We start from the raw sequence: 19420 nt of genomic DNA, 5'->3' as shown, positions 1-19420 counted from the left end.
AAGATTTTTAATAAACTTTCCAAAACGTCTCCTGTCGTTATTTCCATACACTGCCTTTTATGTGGTGAATGAGTAGGGGTACAGTGTACCCCATACCCCTAGGGAGGGGGTCCGGGGGGACCCTTGTTAAAGGGGGCTTCCAGATTCCGAAGAGCCCCCTGCCCGCAGACCCCCACAACCACCGGCCAGGGTTGTGGGGATGAGGCCCTTGTCCTCATCAACATGGGGGCAAGGTGCTTGAGGTGGGGGGTGCAGAGCTCCCCCTGCCCCAAAGCACCAACACCCCCCCATGTTGAGGGCATGTGGCCTGGTGTGGTCCAGGGGGGGTGGGGCCGCTTGCTCATCCCCTCCCCTTTCCTGGCCTGCCGGGCTGCATGCTCGGATAAGGGTCTGGTATGGATTTTAGGGGGGGGCCCCACGCCGTTTTTTCGGCGTGGGGCTACCCTCAAATTCCATACCGGACCCGAAGGGCCTGGTTTGGAAACTGGGGGGGAACCCCACAAAGGTTTTTTCCCATTTTTGGCATGGAGTTCCCCCTCAAGATTCTCACAGTGCAGGTCGCGCCGCAAGTCGGATCCGACTTGCGGTGCGACTTCCATTCAAATCAATAGGCTCCCATAGGGAACCATTGATTTTGAATGGAGGCAGAAAAACGCTGCTAAAAGCAACGTGGCCAAACGTGCAATAACGCAAATGGAAAAAGCTACTGAAAGCACGTTTAACAGCTGCTTTTTCCCGGCGTTAGAAATAGCTTTGCACGACGTTTTTTCTAACGTCCCGTGTACATGGACCCTTACTTATTTTAACCACTTTATCACCGGAGGATTTTGCTGTCTTACGTCCAGGCCACTTTTTGCGATTCGGCACTGTGCGACTTTAACTGACAATTGCGCGGTCATGCAACGCCGTACCCAAACAAAATTTACGTCCTTTTTTTCCAATAAACAGAGCTTTCTTTTGGTGGTATTTGATCACCTCTGCGCTTTTTATTTTTTGCGATAATAATAAAAAAAATGCGAAAATTTTGAAAAAATAATATTTTTCTACTTTGACAGTTAAAAAATATCCAATATATTCAATTTTTGTCATATTTAGGCCAAAATGTATTTAGCTACATGTCTTTGACAAAAAAATTGTCAATGAGCGTATTTTTAACCGCTTTGCAGACCGGAAGATTTTACCCCCTTCCTGACCAGGCCATATTTTGCGATTCGGCACTGCGTTATTTTAACGGACAATTGCGCGGTCGTGCGATGCTGTACCTAAATTACATTTATGTCCCTTTTTCCCCCACAAATAGAGCTTTCTTTTGGTGGTATTTGATCACCTGTGCGATTTTTACTTTTTGCGCTATATACAAAAAAAAGTGACAACTTTGAAAAAATAACAATATTTTATATGAAATTCCCTCCCCCCCCCCCCCCCCCAAAAAAAATGTAAAAATCAAAATTTTTTAACTTTTTTTGCCGATTTGTTTTCTGCTACATATTTTTGGTAAAAAAAAAAACAAAAACAAAAAAAAAAAATCGCAATAAGCTATTTTGATTGGTTTGCGCTAAAGTTATCGCAGCTACTAACTACAGGAAATTTATGTAATTTTTATTGTTTCGTTTTTTTTAACTAGTAATGGCGGCGATCTGCGATTTTTTTTGCGGGACTGCAACATTGCAGCGGACAGATCGGACCCTTGACTGACATTTTTGACACTTTTGGGGGTACCAGTGACATTACTACAGTAATCAGTGCTATACATATGCATGGTTACTGTAAAAATGACACTGGCAGGGAAGGGGTTAATTTTTATTGGTGATCAAGGGGTTAATGTATGCCTGGTGCTTACTGACGTGTGTGGGAGGAGGTGACTGAGTGACACAGGGACAGATCGCAGGTTCAGCTATGCTGAATCCTGCAATCTGACCCTGCCTGTCACTTAGGAGATCCGCCCACTTTGTTTACACAAGCGGGCGGATCTCCACACTCGACCCCCGATGATCGGGGAAGAGCAGCGGTGATCACCGCCGCTCCTCCCCTGGCCCGACTCCAGCTGTAACTGAACACAGCGGGAGCGAGCCTCTGGCGGCACGCGCGCGCCGCCCACAAGGGGAGGAGTCCAGCGACGTAGGTCTACGCCGCTGGACGGAATTGAACCACTTTGCCGCAGTAGCACCAATGTGAGCGGTCGGCAAGTGGTTAAATTCCAAAAATCCTCAATGGGTGACATGTCCAGTAAGTATGCTGGCCATGCAAGAACTGGGATGTTTCAGCTTCCAGGAATTGTGTACAGATTATTGCAACATGGGGCCATGCATCATCATGCTGCAACATGAGGTGATGGTCGTGGATGAATAGCACAACAATGGGCCTCAGGGTCTCATCACGGTATCTCTATGCATTCAAAATGCCATCAATAAAATGCACTTATTTTCGCTGTCCATAAAATACACTTGCCTATACCATAACCCCACCATGTGCCACTCAATCCACAATGTTGACATCAACAAATCGCTCATCCACACGACGCCATACACGCTGTCTGCCATCTGCCCTGTACAGTGAAAACCGTGATTCATCTGTGAAAAGAACACCTCTCCAAAGTGCCAGACGCCATCGAATGCGAGCATTTGCCCACTCAAGACGGTTATGATGACGAACTGCAGTCAGGTTAAGACCCCCGATGAGGGTGATGAGCATGCAGATGAGCTTCCCTGAGACGGTTTCTGACAGTTTGTGCAGAAATTCTTTGGTTATGCAAACCGATTGTTGCAGCAGCAGTCTGGGCGGCTGGTCTCAGACGATCTTGGAGGTGAAGATGCTGGATGTGGGGGTCCTGGACTGGTGCGGTTACACGTGGTCTGCGGTTGTGAGGCCAGTTGGATGTACTGCCACATTCTCTGAAACACCTTTGGAGACGGCTTATGGTAGAGAAATGAACATTCAATTCAAGGGCAACAGCTCTGGTGGACATTCCTGCAGTCAGCATGCCAATTGCACGCTCCCTCAAAACTTGCGACATCTGTGGCGTTGTGCTCTGTGATAAAAACTGCACATTTTAGAGTGGCCTTTTATTGTGGCCAGCCTAAGGCACACCTGTGCAATAATCATACCGTCTAATCAGCATCTTGATATGCCACACCTGTGAGGTGGATGGATTATCTCTGCAAAGGAGAAGTGCTCACTAACACAGATTTAGACAGATTTGTGAACAATGTTTAAGAGAAATAGGCCTTTTGTGTACATAGAAAAAAAGTCTTTGAACTTTGAGTTCAGCTCATGAAAAATGGGGGCAAAAACGAAAGTATTGCATTCATAATTTTGTTCAGTGTATTTTGACACTTTCCTTTTTTATTGGATCACTTTTATTCCTATTACAAGGAATGTAAACGTTCTTTACAGCGAGATCTGGGGTCTATAAGTTCCCAGATCTCACCTCTAGGCTGGAAAGCCTAAAATAAAAATGGGATCTCATCTTTGCAGCTAACGCAACGGTCTGTTTACAACTGCCGAGGCCTGACGTGACGTCATAATGTTGCGCCCGGCCTCCGAAGGTCAAAGAGACTGCCGGGGACAATCTGATCTGCGGTACTCTCAATGTGAACTTCGGCAGCCGATGGATTGCTTTTCCGGCTCGCGGGAGGTGCCCTTTCCTCTGCCTGTTAAAAACAAATCAAGCCACTATGATTGTTTTTACAGTGTAGGGAATTGCCTGCTGAAAAGATATCTGAATGATGCCTGTAGCTGCAGGCATCATTCAGATATCCCCACTCAAAATCTGGGCAGGAAGTGGTTAAAATCATGCTGCTTAACTTGATGTAGCACAATTTCAAAGCTACAGGTCAGTGTGATTTTTGGTGCGACTTGCCTCAATTCTGTACTACTTCATGCACAAATGTCTATGCAAGTCGCACCTGAAATCGCAAGAAATAGTACAGAAACCTTTCGGTGCAGCACCGCAAAGTCGGAGTCACACAAACATTACTAAAAAACCAAATATATATTTTCTGAGACTCTGGGGAATAAAATGTTGGCAGTTCCAATGTTTTATGCCACATGAGATTAGCGCTTTATGTTACCCAAAAACTGTAAAATTTTAAATATTGTCTACCAAATAAAAGAGTGCGCTGTCTCCATAAGTAACATGAAATACATATGATGGGCTCCCAAACATGTGCAGGTGAAGAGACACTATTTCATAATAAAAAAAGCTCACCAAAACTGTGCAAATTGGGCAAAATGAAAAAATAAATAAAAAATACAATTCATTAATATTATATCCAAAATGTGAAAATATACACTGCTCAAAAAAAATTAAAGGAACACTTTGAAAACACATCAGATCTGAATGGGGAAAAATATCATGCTGGATATCTATACTGATATGGACTGGGTAATGCGTTAGGGACGAAAGGATGCCACATAGTTTGATGGAAATTAAAATTATCAACCTACAGAGGGCAGAATTCAAAGACACCCCAAAACTCAAAGTGAAAAAATTATGCAGCAGGCTAGTCCATTTTGCAGAAAGTTCATGGCAGCAACTCAAAATGTACTCAGTAGTTTGTATGGCCCCACATGCTTGTATGCATGCCTGACAATGTCGGGGCATGCTCCTAATGAGATGACAGATGTTGTCCTGGGGTATTTCCTCCTAGATCCGAACCAAGGCATCACTTCACACCGAACAGACTGAGATGCAACCTGGCGGGGTCGGATAAACCGGAACTTAATGTCCCAGAGGTGTTCTATTGGATTTAGGTCAGGCGAGCGTGTGGGCCATTCAAAGGTATCAATTCCTTCATCCTCCAGAAACTGGCTGCATACTCTCCTCACATAAGGCCGGGCATTGTCGTGAACCAGGAGGAACCCAGGACCCACTGCACCAGCATAGGGTCTGACAATGGGTCCAAGAGTTTCATCTCGATACCGAATGGCAGTCAGGGTGCCATTGTCTAGCCTGTAGAGGTCTGCGTGTCCCTCCATGGATATTCCTTCCCCAGACTCTCACTGACCTACCACCAAACTGGTCACAATAAACGATGTTACAGGCAGCATAACGTTCTCCACAGCTTCTCCAGACCCTTTCACGACTAACATGTGCTCAGGGTGAACCTGCTCTCACCTGTGAAAAGCACACAGGGTGCCAGTGGCGGACCTGCCAATTCTGGTGTTCAATGGCAAATGCCAATCGAGCTCCACAATGCCAGGTAGTGACAACAGGAACCACTAGAGGACATCAGACCCTCGGGCCACCCTCATGAAGTCTGTTTCGGATTGCTTGGTCAGGAAAATTCACACCAGTGGCGTGCTGAAGGTAATTTTGTAGGGCTCTGGCAGTGCTTATCATATTCCTCCTTTCACAAAGGAACAGATACTTGTCCTGCTGATGGGTTTAGGACCTTCTACGGCCCTGTCCAGCACTCCTAGAGTAACTGGCTGTCTCCTGGAATCTCCTCCATGCTCTTGACTGTGCTGGGAGACACAGCAAACCTTTTGGCAATGGCACATATTGATGTACCATCCTAGAGGAGTTGGATTGCCTGTGCAACCTCTACAGGGTCCAGGCATCTCCTCATGCTACCAGTAGTGACACTGACCCTAGTCAAATGCAAAACTTGTGAAAAACAGTCAGAAAAGAGTAGGAAAAAAAAGGTCAGGGGCCTCCACCTGTAAAACCATTCCCATTTTGGAGGTCGTCTCACTATTGAGTGCACTTGTTAATTTAATTAACACCAAAGCATATGAAACTGATTTACAACCCCCTCTCCTACTTAACTGACTTGATCAATATCCCAGGAGTTTAACTGACTTGATGCTATACTCTGATTAAAAAGTGTTCCTTTAATTTTTTTGAGCAGTGTATTACTTGATAAATAACTAAAAACGAATGAATGGCTCATAGCCAAAAGTCAATAATCTTATGAAGTCCATCCACATGCAAAACAAAGTGCGGTGTGCTCCAATCTAAAAAGTGCCCCAGTGCTCAAGGTGCTTGTCAGACAATGAGGCCTCTTACCACACCGCAACGATCTTAAGTACTAGAATTAGCAGCAAAGTCCCCAGCATATAATGAAAACCTCAGCCTGCACTCCCATTGACAAGCTCCGACATGCGTGTACATCAAATATAAACAGGGAGAAGTCTCAGAGTCCATTCACACTAGCGCGACTTGTCAGGCGACTTGGTCACCTGACAAGTCGCGGTTGATCGCCTGCCATTGATTAGCACAGGACCCGATCTAATAGGAGCGACACAAGTCGCTCCGACTTAGAAAAAGGGTCCTGTACTACTTTGGGGCGACCTGGAGGCGACTTGCATTGACTTCAATGATATGGTCGCCCCAGCAAGTCGTGTCGCGCCAGTCTGAATGGGCGCTTATAGCGCAACACTTTTAAAATACTCAGTATATTCTATAAAATATTGCACTTACACAGATTCAGAAACAGGTGTTTTACTAAAGCTTCTACAGCTCGGCCACAGTATCATCCAGCAAGCCTTTGCGCGATGACGTCACAGAACTGTGCTGCGCTATGAGACTTCTCCCTTTCTATATTTGATGTACATTTAAATATATATTGATGTATATTTGATAGCACGGCCGGCGGTCCTCTTTCACATAAAAGTGGTTCCAGCGGTGGATTCGCCGCGGAATAACTTTTATGGGCGGAGGGAGAGGAGCCCACCGCCCTCCCGCTTCCTAGACGTTTTCCCCTCTTTAGCAGGGAAAACAATCCAGTCTTTTCAGGTCCTAGGCAGGAAGTCGAGTAAGGGCAAGATAGCTTCCACTCAACTGTATGGCCTTGGAGGACCGGAGCAACGTCATACATCGCTTCCTCCTAACGGTGTTAAAGGGCCCGTTTTTTTCTTGGAGAAAAAAACTTTGTTTGTTTTATTTTTAAGTGTAGTTGTTTAATCTGAGGTCTTTTTGACCCCAGATCTCACTTTAAAGAGGACCGTCCTGCTTATTTTTATTACAAGGGATGTTTACATTCCTTATAATAGGAATAAAAGTGATCAAAAATGTGTTTAAAATGGACAGAGTAAAAATAAAAGGTAAAATAAATCATAAAAAAAAAAAAAAAAAAAATGTAATGCGCCAAATCACTCCGAGCTCGCGTGCAGAAGTGAACGCATACGCAAGTCGCACCCACATATGTAAACAGTGTTCAAACCACACATGTGAGGCATCACCGCAATCGTTAAAACGGGAGCAATAATTCTAGTCCTGGATAGTCTCTAACTCTAAACCTGTAACATGTATTTTAAAGCTTTGTACCAAGTATCAATGTTTGTCGCCATTCCACCAGCGTGCACAATTTTGAAGCATGAAACGTTAGGTATCAATTTACTTGACGCAACATTCTCTTTTACATTATAGAAAAAAAATTGGTCTAACTTTACTGTTTTCTTATTTTAAAAAAGTGTATTTTTTCCATAAAAATTGCGTTTTAAAGACCGCTGCACAAATACGGTGTGACAAAGGATTGCAACAATCTCCATTCTCTAGGGCCTGTGCTAAAAAAAAAAAAAAAAAAAAAAAATATATAATATATATATATATATATATATATATATATATATATATATATATATATATATATATATATATATATATATATATATATATATATATATATATATATATATTATAAGTTACTAGCAAAAATACTGATTTTAACTTGCAAACAGCAAGTGTCAGAAATAGGCCTTGTCCTTAGGTGGTTAATGGAGTGCAGTCTGCGGTTTTAAATATATGCTGGGGATTTCAATGCCAATTCCTGAAGTTGGGGTCACGGAGCTGTGTGGAGACCAGAGGGTAAGAGCGTTGGCTCCTCTAAGCTACACAGATTAAGCACAAATGTTCTCTATAAATTGAGATCATTGCAGTCTGAGAGGTCTCATTGTCTTACAAGCACCCTGAGCACTGCAGCACTTTTTAGATTGGAGCACAGAGAACTTTGTTTTCTACGTGGATGGACTTTATAAGATTATTGGCTTTTGACAATGAGTGATTCATGCTTTTTTTTTTTAGAGTTATGTATTTATATTAGGGATAGACCAATATGTTTTTTTCAGGGCCGATACCAATACCGCTATTTTGGTCACAACGTATTGGTATCGGCTGATATTTTGTACATTTTGTATTTTGAAAAATAGACAATTTTTGACACAAATCTGGTACTGAACATGTTCATTTTTGTTTAATGCTTAATGGCTGGCTGGCACCCTGTGGTGGGTGGCTGGTTGGCTGACACCCTGTGGTGGGTGGCTGGCTGGCACCCTGTGGTGGGTGGCTGGCTGGCACCCTGTGGTGGGTGGCTGGCTGGCTGGCACCCTGTGGTGGGTGGGTGGCTGGCTGGCACCCTGTGGTGGGTGGGTGGCTGGCTGGCACCCTGTGGTGGGTGGGTGGCTGGCTGGCACCCTGTGGTGGGTGGCGTGCTGGTACAGGGCCTGTGAGCGGCTGGCACCCTGTCTGTGGGTGACTGGTTGTCTGGTACCCTGTGGTGGATGGCTGGCACAGGGGCTGTGGGTGGCTGGCTCACTGGTACAGTGCCTGTGGCTGGCTGGTACAGGGCCTGTGAGTGGCTGGCTCGCACCGGACTGCTGTGGGTGGGTGGATGTATGGCTGTGATACACTCCCGCGAGACTAATCCCGACTCCAGACAAGGCTGTCCAAGGTGAGTTAGGCGGCCTAAGAAAGCAGAATGACATCACAAAAATATCGGCAATATCGGCCAGTTCCAGAGCCGATACCGATATATCGGGGAAAGCGCATATCGGCCTTGCCGATAATCGGTCTATCCCTAATTTATATAGTTTCACATTTTGGATATGTTATTAATGAATTGTGTTTTTCATTGATTTGTTTTTCCCATATCAGTTTTTTTATTATGGAAAAATGTGTGTCTCTTCACCATATAAATTTGTTATTTAACCAGTTATGGATCGCCCACCGAAGTTATACTGCGGCAGGCAGCCCCTCCTGCGTGAACCGGTGTAGGGTTACGTCGGTCGCGCGCCTGATGCTGAAGGAGAGCATGCGCCGCCAGCGACCCGCTCCCGCCCCCCACTAGGCAGCGGGGATGCTGCGAATGCCGCCGGCCACCCGCGATCGCTCCCTGCTGAGAGAGGAGAACGATCAGCTGTTGTAAACATAACTGACCGTTCTTCTCTCTAAAATGATCACAGAGCGCCTGTGATCCTTCTATATAGGATCACAGGTCTCTATGGTCATTTCAAAAGCCCAACCCCCCACAGTTAGTAAACACGCCCCTAGGCTTACATTTAACCCCTTGTTTACCAACTAGGTTAACCCCTTCCCTGCCAATGCCATTATTACAGTAACAGTGCATATTTTTAGCACAGATTACTGTAGTAATGTCCTGGTCCCCCCAAAAGTGTCAAAAAGGTCAGTTAGGGGTGCGATCTGTCTGCAGCAATGTCACAGTCCCACTAAAAATCGCAGATCACCGCCATTACTAGTAAAAAAATAAATAAAAATTACATGAATCTTTCCCATAGTTTGTAGACGCGATAACTTATGCGCAAACCATTTAAAATACGCTCATTGCAATTTTTTCACCAAAAATATGTAGCAGAATACAAATTGGCCTACAAGGATGAAAAAAAATGATATTTAAATTTTTTTGGGAATGTTATATAGCAAAATGTGAAAAATATTGTTTTTTGTTTTTTTTTTCAGAATTGTCGCTCTTTTTGTTTATAGCGCAAAAAATAAAAATCTCACAGGTGATCAAATACCGCCAAAAGAAAGCTCTATTTGTGGTAAAAGAAAAAAAAAAAAAGACATCAATTTTATTTGGGTATAGCGTCGTACGACCGTGCAATTTTCCATTAAAGTAACGCAGTGCCGAATGGCAAAAAAATGGCCTGGCCATTAAAGGGGGCAAATCCTTCCTATCCAGAACTGGTTAAGGACACAGCACACTCATTTATTTGTTAGACATTTTGGAGCGGATATTCAGGTTTGTTAAGGTGCAGCAGCTCTAATATTACCATACCAAGTGTAAAGTTTCCTTTATAGATTGGTAAAATAAAAAATATGCCTAGTAAAGAGATCCCATCCATATTAAGCCTTAAAACTGTGTGAGCCTGTGAAAAAGTGTCAAAATTCCATTCCCTAAAGTTTTCATAGGTGACGCTTCAAGGGCCCATTCACAGCAAAAACTGATCATTTACTGCACGTTATTGCATGCGGCGTACATTTGACGTACATTTTTTTGTGCACATTTGCAGGAATTTCTAAGCTTGCAATTACTTTGAGGTCGCGTCTGTCTTCTTTGGGCATTTTTTGTACGTTTAAATGCATTTGTGTACAATTCTGTGCTTTGCAGTGCAGAAAAATGCAGCATGCTGTACTTCCTGCACTGCACCACAATATTGTGAACTTTGCTCATAAGATAACCTGGATTTTGGATGATCTATGAAGCTGGAGCACAATCAAAAATGCATCCCACTGTATCTGGTGTGAATGGGCCCTAAAAGCTCCTACAGGTCATCTGTTTAAGGTTGATCGTAAATAATGTCCCTAGTATTATTGCTTTCACGCTGGCATACATGGCGATATGCAACACGTAGCGCAATCATTTTTTGTAGGCAAGTTTGCCAACGCATGTTTACATACGTGTGCGCAAGGGAGCTGAAAGTTTCTCCGGCGGGAAGTGGTGGGTTAAAGTGCTTGGGCGTATCATGTTTGTTTTTATACATTTTTCCATATTTTTTCCACTAACCTATATTTTTATCACATAGGGGACCAAATTTGTACTGATATAGGAATCAGACTAAGGAGCGTGGTGGGGGGACACAACCGTTTGACAAACTGTTGAACGTTGAAGACTCTGCGGAGGTTGAAGTGCTGGAAGACTGGGGAGTTTGGACTCGCTGCCTGCAGATACGTTTCCGCAGTCTTCGATCACAAGGAGCAATTTTTTTACATTTTTCAGAGGAAGAAACATAATTTGGATTGCTATGGTTCACTGCACTGTGTACATCAGCATGTTATCTGTGCTGCATTATGGAAAAAGGCCACTGCTGTGCCCAGGAAAACACATGAAGTGGTAAGCACTCACAGGATGCAAATCATAAATGCCTCTTCACTGCTAAGCTATAATTAGCCATAGACTAAATGGAAAATTAAAATTGATGTAGTCACAAATCAAATTCAATTTTTATGTTTACTATCTTTTTACTAGTACAGTAGTACACTAGTGGCCAGTAGCAGCATAGATTTAGGAATTCAGACTCTAACATATGACAAAATCCTTTGTTTTGTAAGGCTCTTTTTAACTTAAAAAGCAGCAGCAACCTCTACTGGCCAGCATTGTGTAAAGCAGTTGTTTGTACTCTACAAAACATGGCAACATTTTTTTTTTACAAAACAAAAATACATAATTTAATTTGCATCCTTCTTTTCAATGAAAGGCTGATGGGCACAAATAGGCTCTCTTGCAATTGTGTACAGATCGGAAAAGCAAAAAAGTTGCAGCTACCTCAGAGATAACATGAAATAGGCGGCTAGTATGGGGCAGAGTACACAAAATGATTAGGAGCAACCAAGGAAAGATGGGAAACATAAGCCCTTCTCTTGGTCCAAGCCCACAGGAAAAAGCAATAATATTAAAGGACCCTATTTAGAGCCCGTACAGTGTGCATTGACAAAAATAGGCAGTTACCGGGTGGCAGGGGTAAAGGAGTGCCTAACTCTCATATTTCTGGCAACAGAGAGAAGCCACTCCCTACCCCTCTGGAAGAAGACAAGTAGCGAATGCCACTACAGTAGATTGTGGCATCTCCAGCAGCCATACAGTAATTGCATAAAATCAGATTTTACTAAGCCAGTCTACAGTAAAGATGGCCTATACATGAATGGAAATTCATCCGGCTCAACATTAACCAGCTAAATTTCGATCCATGTAGGTCTGTTCCCATTCATAAGAATTCGATCTATCATTCACTTTTCATGAACGGGCGTGTTGGAAAATTTCCACTCAATAAGCACTTGCTATGCTGATCAGTGTATTCCAACGGCAGGGGGGGTCCTGCTGTCAGAATAAAATAAAACAGCGGGGGGGATTTCCCCATCCACCTCAAATGTGTGGATGGAGAAATCAGATCAGTTTTTTTTATTATTAAAAAGAGTTATGTATGACCAGCTTAAGTCTGTTATGTGACATTATTCCTAGCATTCGGTTTTCTACCATTTACACATACCTGGAACACCTGTTTTTAGAGGGCTAAAACCACATACACAAGATAAGAGCAGTTAAGCCAAAATACAAGATAAGAGAAGACAAATGATTTGTTCTCACCTCAAAATCTTTAGGATGAAACATATTCCTAATAATTATAACTCTTTCATGTCGTTTTCTGGTATCAAGTTTCTTTTCAGGCCTCCAATCTAATTGTCTATGTGGGACAGAAAAACAAAAGTGACACTCTCAAAAAAGCAAAATAACAGGAGTCATAGGCGGGTACAATTTCAATATAGGTTTCTTTACTGGCCCCAAATGGTCAAAATTTTGTTCAAAAACTGGGGACTCTAAACAGGAACAAGTTTTTCAGGTTCAGAGGGAGGTGGGGTGATGTGTCCAGGCAGGACAGTTGACTGCTATTGTTAGGTACGCTAATACAAATCATGTCTTCAAAACCCAAAGCCTGAAATATAACAAAAGATAAATTGTGGTACAGTGCTCAGTGGAGTCAAGCGAGCCAAAGAGCAGTATTTCACGGGTTGGCCCATTGTAATCTGATAAGTAGAAATAAGATTTCTTGCCCAATTTGCTTGCATTACTAACACATTAAGGCTTAGTTGATCCTTATGGTTGGGGGGGGGGGGGGGGTAGTAAAAACAGGTAGGTGAGCCACTTGTCATTCTGAAGGGGGCAGTGTTTCATCTGCAAGCTAAAAGCTTTGTGTTCTTTTCAGCTTGAATGTGATCACGTCATTGCTGCCATAGGTATCACATGAAAGAGAACCATGCTGATTGGTTCCCGATGAATAGTGAGGACCTGAAATGTAAGTGAGAGCTTAACAGCCACCAACTGTACTAAGTATTCTATGCATTAAGGTAAAGAACCTAATGCAAGCAGCTTCACGCCCCCCCCCCCCTTCTCAAATACTTACCTGAGCTCAATTTTGATCCAGTGATGTGCACAGGAGAAGAGCCTCTCTCTTTCCTCATTGGCTCAGATACAGCAGAGGGAGCCATTGACTCGTGCTGCTGTCAAACACAGCCAGTGGGGAGGGAGAGGGAACAAGCCAGGCTCTGTGCGTCTTATGGACACACAGAGCCGGCCAGGGAGCGAGCACACGAGTGCCACCAGAACAAATAGCTTACTATGGGGGCATTTAGCGGTGAAGCACCAGCGGGGGATCCCAGAAGAGTAGGCTCAGAGCTGCTCTGTGCAAAACCATTGCACAGAGCAGGTGAGTAGAACATGCTTATGTTATAAAAAAATAAATGGATTTTTGTCTTACCTGTAAAATCCATTCCTTGGAGTACATCACGGGACACAGAGCAGGCTTAACTATTCATGACTACCTGGGTTATGTGCCACCTTCAGATGAATGGACACTAGCAATCAAAGACAGGAAGTCCTACTCTATATAATCCCACCCCCGCATGGAAGACTCAGTTTTGTAGCAAGCAATACCCCTAAAAAATAAAGGGATGGGACCTGTGTGTCCCATAATGTTATCCAAGAAATGGATTTTACAGGAAAGACCAAAATCCAGTTTTCTTTTTCGTATATCATGGGATGCAGAGCAGGCTTAATTAATCATGACCACCAGGGATGTCCCAAAGCACTGTTCCCAAGGGGAGGGAACCACAGCCACCACCGCAAGGCCCAAAGTTACGCAAAACGCGGCAACCAAATTCAGCATCTTCTGCAGCAGTTACAGCTGCCATGTAAAAAATTGTAAATGTGTGAAAAATGACCAGGTAGCAGCCTTGCATGGCTGTTCCAGCTCCTGGTGCCTCCTTCATGATTGACATAAGCCATGACTGTAGCATTGTCGAGCTGTATTCTCACTGGAAGACCCTGTATGTAATGGATCTTACCAATGCAGAAGAACAAAGCAAATAGCCCATATTAGCTCCAGTACATTGATGGACAACAACCTTTCCTGTTGGGACCAAGTCCCTTGTAAGATAATCTCACACACCTTCCCATCCTGACAGGCTAGCATCTGTCGACACTATTTTCCAAGAAATGGAAAGAAATTATTTTCTTGCCTCCAACGTCCACAGCAACAGTCCCCAATGCAGTGACCGCAGGACACTGGGACGCAGACACATTTATAAGTCCAAGGACTGCAATCTCCTGTCCCAAGCCAACAGCAAATTCAGCTGCAGAGGTCTGGAGTGAAATTGAGCAAAAGGCACTGCCTTGAATGAGGCCACCATCTTCCCCAGAGCCATCAAACAAAAAGGAATTGAGGGATTCCTCATTTTCCTGAGTGAGGCTATCTCTGCCCTCTCAAGGACACCGATCTTTCTGGGGAAAGAAAAACCCTTGCCTTAACTGTATCCCAGATCAGGTCAAAATATTCCACTCTCTGGGTTGGAAGCAACACTAACTTCCGCGGTTGAGAATCCAAACAAACCTCCCCAATGTCTGAACTGTGAAATCCATATGGTGTTGCAGACTGTTCTTTGAGCAGCAGGTCGTCCAAGTAATCGAGAATGGGCATGCCCTGGATCCTTAAGACCCAAGACAAGAGCCAGAACCTTTGTAAAGACTCACAGGGCAGTGGCCAGACCGAACGGCAGTGCCACAGACTGATAATGCCAGTCTTCTATAAACAATCTGAGAAATTTCTAATAAGGAAATATCGAGATATACAGATAGGCATTCTTTATGCCCATGGTTGCTAGAAAATCTCCTGACTGTAGAACGGCAGCCGCTGTTTGCACCGACTCCATTCTAAAAGTCTTCACGCAAAGAAACGTATTTAGCCCCTTCAAGTCCAGAATTGGACGTATACTGCCATCTGGCTTGGGAACTGTGAAAAGATTTGAACAAAATCTTCGAAATTTTGCACCCTCGGGAACAAGCCTGTTTACCCCCATCAATCGAAACTGATGTAGAGCCTGAAAAATCAGGGGTATTTTCTGCGGATTTGTAGAGACATTTGAACACATGAAACACGGAGGTGGGAATTCCTGGAATTACAACTTGTAACCCTGAGAAACTACCTGATATTTCCCACAGCCATGCCTCTGCAAACTCCAGCATACATCCCCTCACCCGAACAAGCAGGGGCACCTCCTCATAAGGAAGTAGACTTGGAATCTGACTTAGTCGGTTTAGGGGTTCCATTTGGTTTGTGAAATTTGCCCTGCGCTTGCCCCTAGAGCAGGGGTTGGCAAACTGTGGCCCTTCAGCTGTTGCAAAACTACACGCCCCATCGTGTCTATGCCTCAGGAGTCATGCTTGTGGCTGTCAAAGTCCTGCAATGGCTCATAAGACTTGTAGTTCTGCTACAAGCTGGAGGCCCAAAAAGTTTACCTATCCCTACCTCAGAGGATGAGCCCTGCGATCGACAAAACCCCTGTGAAGCTTCTGAGAACTGAGCCGTCGATGCCCTACAAGCTGGATAGTTACATTTCTTCCTCAAGGGAATAAGGGAACTCTTTCCTCCAGAAATCTTCTGAATATAAGAGTCTAATTGTGTCCTAAACAAGTGTTCACAGTAGAATGGAAAGCTTAACAACTGTTTGCAAGGCAATTCCTCTGACCTGCTCTGGTGCCAAAAACGCACGTGAATAGCAAGAAGCCCCATGCGTGAGATCTGGTGAATAGAAGCTTTCAAAACGTCAACTTCAAAACAAAGAGCTGGAGGCAAGTCATCACAACCTGTAAAGTCTTTCTTCTTTGACACAGACAAAAAAAAAAAGGCTTCCCTGGAGGGGTGGAGTTATATAGAGAAGGACTTCCTCTCTGATTGCCAGTGTCCATTCATCTGAAGGTGGTGTTCTAAAATTTAGTCGGACCCATGAAAATTCCAGACCCTCGTCACTTCCGGGGACGCTCCGTCACCACCAGCTGCTGCTAGCCAGGCTGCAAGCCCCGGTGCGCATGCGCACAAGGCATTTTGAAGGTCCGATGAAATTCTAAGACTTATGAACAGCTGACTGAGAGGAGGAGGGGCTGAGGTGGGATGCACACACCGCCGCGGGAAAATGTTACAACACCGCCGCGTCATCGAGCAAGAAACATGTTGCAGAGCGGACGTAGAGGAGGCGGGAAGGAAGTGAATACTCATACTAAATAGTAATCATAAAAAATGTTTAGTATTTTTTTTTTATCATTACTATTTAGTATGAGTATTCACTTCCTTCCCGCCTCCTCTATGTCAGCTCTGCAACATGTTTCTTGCTCGATGACGCGGCGGTGTGTGCGTCCCACCTCAGCCCCTCCTCCTCTCAGTCAGCTGTTTGTAAGTCTTAGAATTTTATCGGACCTTGAAAATGCCTTGCACCTGGGCTCGCATCAGCTGGGTTATGACGTAGCGTAACCGGAAGTGACGAGGGTCCGGAATTTTCATGGGTCCGACTAAATTTTAGAACACCGGAGCATAACCCAGACGGTCATGATTAATTAAAGCGGAGTTCCACCCTGGATTTGTTTTTTTTTTTTTTTAATACCCCCGGGACAGTCAGGGCTAGTGCATTCCACAATGGCTAGCCTCTGATCTGTCCCGGGTTGCACTTACCTGCAAGACGAAATACTTACCTTGCAAACGTCTTGTCCAGCGCTGCCATCTCAGATGTGGGCAGCTTGAAGCCAGCGCGTCCTCTTCGGCGTCTTCTTCCGCCTTCTGTGGTCCCACGATGCTCTGCGCCGGCCCCGACGTCACTTCCGGGTCGCGCGCGTCACCCCTCCACAGCTTCTGGGCATGCCCAGAAGCTGTTTAGAAGGGGATGACGCGCGCGACCCGGAACTGACGTCGGGGCCGGTGCAGGCGCAATGATTCCTGGGAGCTATGACGTCCAGCTCCCAGGAATCATTGCAGAGCCAGGAAGTGACGACGGGCCGCGGCCGAGGAAGGAGGAAGAAGGAAGTAAGGTAAGTATATTTTCTTCGCTACGAGGTAAGTAAAAAAAAAAAAAATATGCGATTATCCATTTCTTTTTCAGGTGACCCGGAGCGAGAAGATGGAGGTAAGTATAAAAATAGGGTGGAACTCCACTTTAAGCCTTCTCTGTGTTGAAAAAAAAAAAAAAAAGGATAATTGAGCCTTTAGAATCACTTTAATAGCCTTTTTTGTCAACTTACTTTATCATTATTAAACTTTTGACTACATGCAAACACACGGTTGTAATAGTATATGAATGGAGTCCTACAGGCAAGGAAATAGATCAGTGCATATGTATTGCACTGCCATGTTTCTAGGAATATGAGCTGAAATATACATACTGTAAATATATTTTAACAGAATCAATGCTAACAGAGCCAAATCTTCATCAAAAAAGATACCCATCAGGGGGAAACATTAACACTTGTCACATTGTTATATCGGTCTTTAGATTTTCTACACTTGCTGTATGCTTCCTGCAGGTCTGCAATTTAACATTTTGGATTGAAGACCAACATATTTCTGTAAGGTTCCCCTATAGCAATGGGTAATAATTTGTAATATATTCTGGGGTTCTCTGCAAAGCTTTAAAGCGCATATAAAGTGTACAAGTTAGTGTTGCTATAAGTACCGAAATGTTGTAACCATACACAAGATTCTGCATACTTTTGCTGCTGTGACAATTTCTTCCTGTAGTCCTTTGCTTTCTTCTTCTTTTTTGATGCATCATATTCCCCTTTGAGCTGGAACTTTGCACTTTCAACATGAAGTCTGTATCCTCTGATTTCATAATCATCAAGAATTTTTAAAGCCAGCTCGACAGATTCTCTCTAAAATGAAAGACAGAAGTGTTTTACATCAAGTCGCATCATAACCAGCAAACATACTTAATCATAGTGCTAAAATTCAGTTAAGCTAAAGCGGTTTAAACAGGAGGCTGAATGGAAAAAAATAAAAAATAACAGTTTCCTTTATCCACACAAACGAGGAAGCCATCATCCATTCCCTAAAAAGGACCCTGTATTCTGACCAGATGAAGAAACATTTTCCAACACGCCACTTTGACAGAAGTCATCGAGTAAGTTAATCGACTAAGGGCTCTTTCACGCGGGCGGTCTGATCAGATCCGCCTGTCAGTTTTTTAGGCGGATCTGATCGGATGCCCCATTCAGCCCTATGGAGCAGCGGATGTCAGCGGTGACATGTCAGCTGACACCCGCTGCCATCTGCATCCGATCCTGTCCGTGAAATCCGGACGGATGGAAACCCTATTTTCCATCCGTCCTGGGGATCGGATCGGATGAGAGCGGACAGGCGGTCCGCTCTCATCCGATTCCCCATAGAGAGAAGCGGGGGCTGTGACACCTCCCTCTCCGCACTGCAAGCGGAGACGGAGCTGTCATCCGCCGGCTCAGCGGGGATCGCGGATCGATCCCCGCTGAGCAGCACGGATCCGCCTACGGAGGCGGACCGTGTGAAAGAGCCCTTAATTTGATCGAGAAGCCACATTCTGATTAAAATGTGACCAGTTCTGTAGGGAACTTCAGTTGGTGTATGGCCACCTTTAATGTAAATAAGAATTTCCTTCTGTTCTCCCATGTTCCTAATTTGAAGCAGAACTTAATGGGGGCCCCCAGAGCAGAAATGCGAGGTCCATGCTCCCTCTTGTCACTTTGTTACTGCCGCAGCCATTTTTTTTCCTGGTTCAGTCTTCTATCTCCAGCCACATGGGAGACACTTTGACCAGGCTTAATAATCTCAGTTCTACATGAGCGGATTTTCTGAAGGAGAATACCCAGTTGTGTGCACATAAAAGTAGAAAGGCATTTGCTTTTCATATGACTGGATAATTGAAATGAATATTGACATCATTTATTGTGTGAAGATTCTCAACTCCTCTTGGTAAATCAGCATCAGAGCCTCTTCTGCCATGAGAACCTTCTTGCTAGCAATCTTTTAAAATGTACTTTTAAATATATAATCAAGTCTTTGTTTTTTTAAATAACAAATATGTTATACTTGCGTGCTCTGTGTAGTGGTTTTGCACAGCGCAGCCCAGGAACCTCCTTTTCTCAGGTCCCACGCGGGCACTCCTGGCTCCTCCCTCCTGCTCGGTGCCCTCACAGCAAACAGCTTCTCTGGGGGCACCTAAGCAGGCGCGCTCCCGACCCGCGGCTCTGTGTGTCTATTCACTCAATGAGCATTGGTTTGGTCCTGTCCCCTCGGTCTCCTGATTGGCTTTTTGCCAATCACAGCCAGTGAGCTAATCAGGAGTGCCAGTGCCCGCAGAGGCAAGGCTCTTGTGGACATCACTGGATCGAGA

The 19420-nt window shown here is 44.3% G+C and overlaps 1 protein-coding gene across 1 annotated transcript in view; it reads right to left on the bottom strand.

Moving 5' to 3' along the window:
- HTATSF1 (HIV-1 Tat specific factor 1) overlaps nt 1-19420 on the bottom strand; it is a 49141-nt gene that overhangs the window by 14252 nt on the left and 15469 nt on the right. The window contains exons 5-6 of the mRNA XM_082263558.1: nt 17764-17927; nt 12324-12420 (exon numbers count right to left, since the gene is read on the bottom strand). Coding sequence (XP_082119684.1) covers nt 12324-12420; nt 17764-17927 — 261 coding nt within the window. The remainder of the gene's footprint in view (nt 1-12323; nt 12421-17763; nt 17928-19420) is intronic.

Source organism: Pelophylax lessonae (assembly GCF_965119305.1).
Source record: "Pelophylax lessonae genome assembly, chromosome: 7".
Classification (NCBI taxonomy): domain Eukaryota; kingdom Metazoa; phylum Chordata; class Amphibia; order Anura; family Ranidae; genus Pelophylax; species Pelophylax lessonae.
This window is presented reverse-complemented; position numbering and strand designations above follow the sequence as displayed.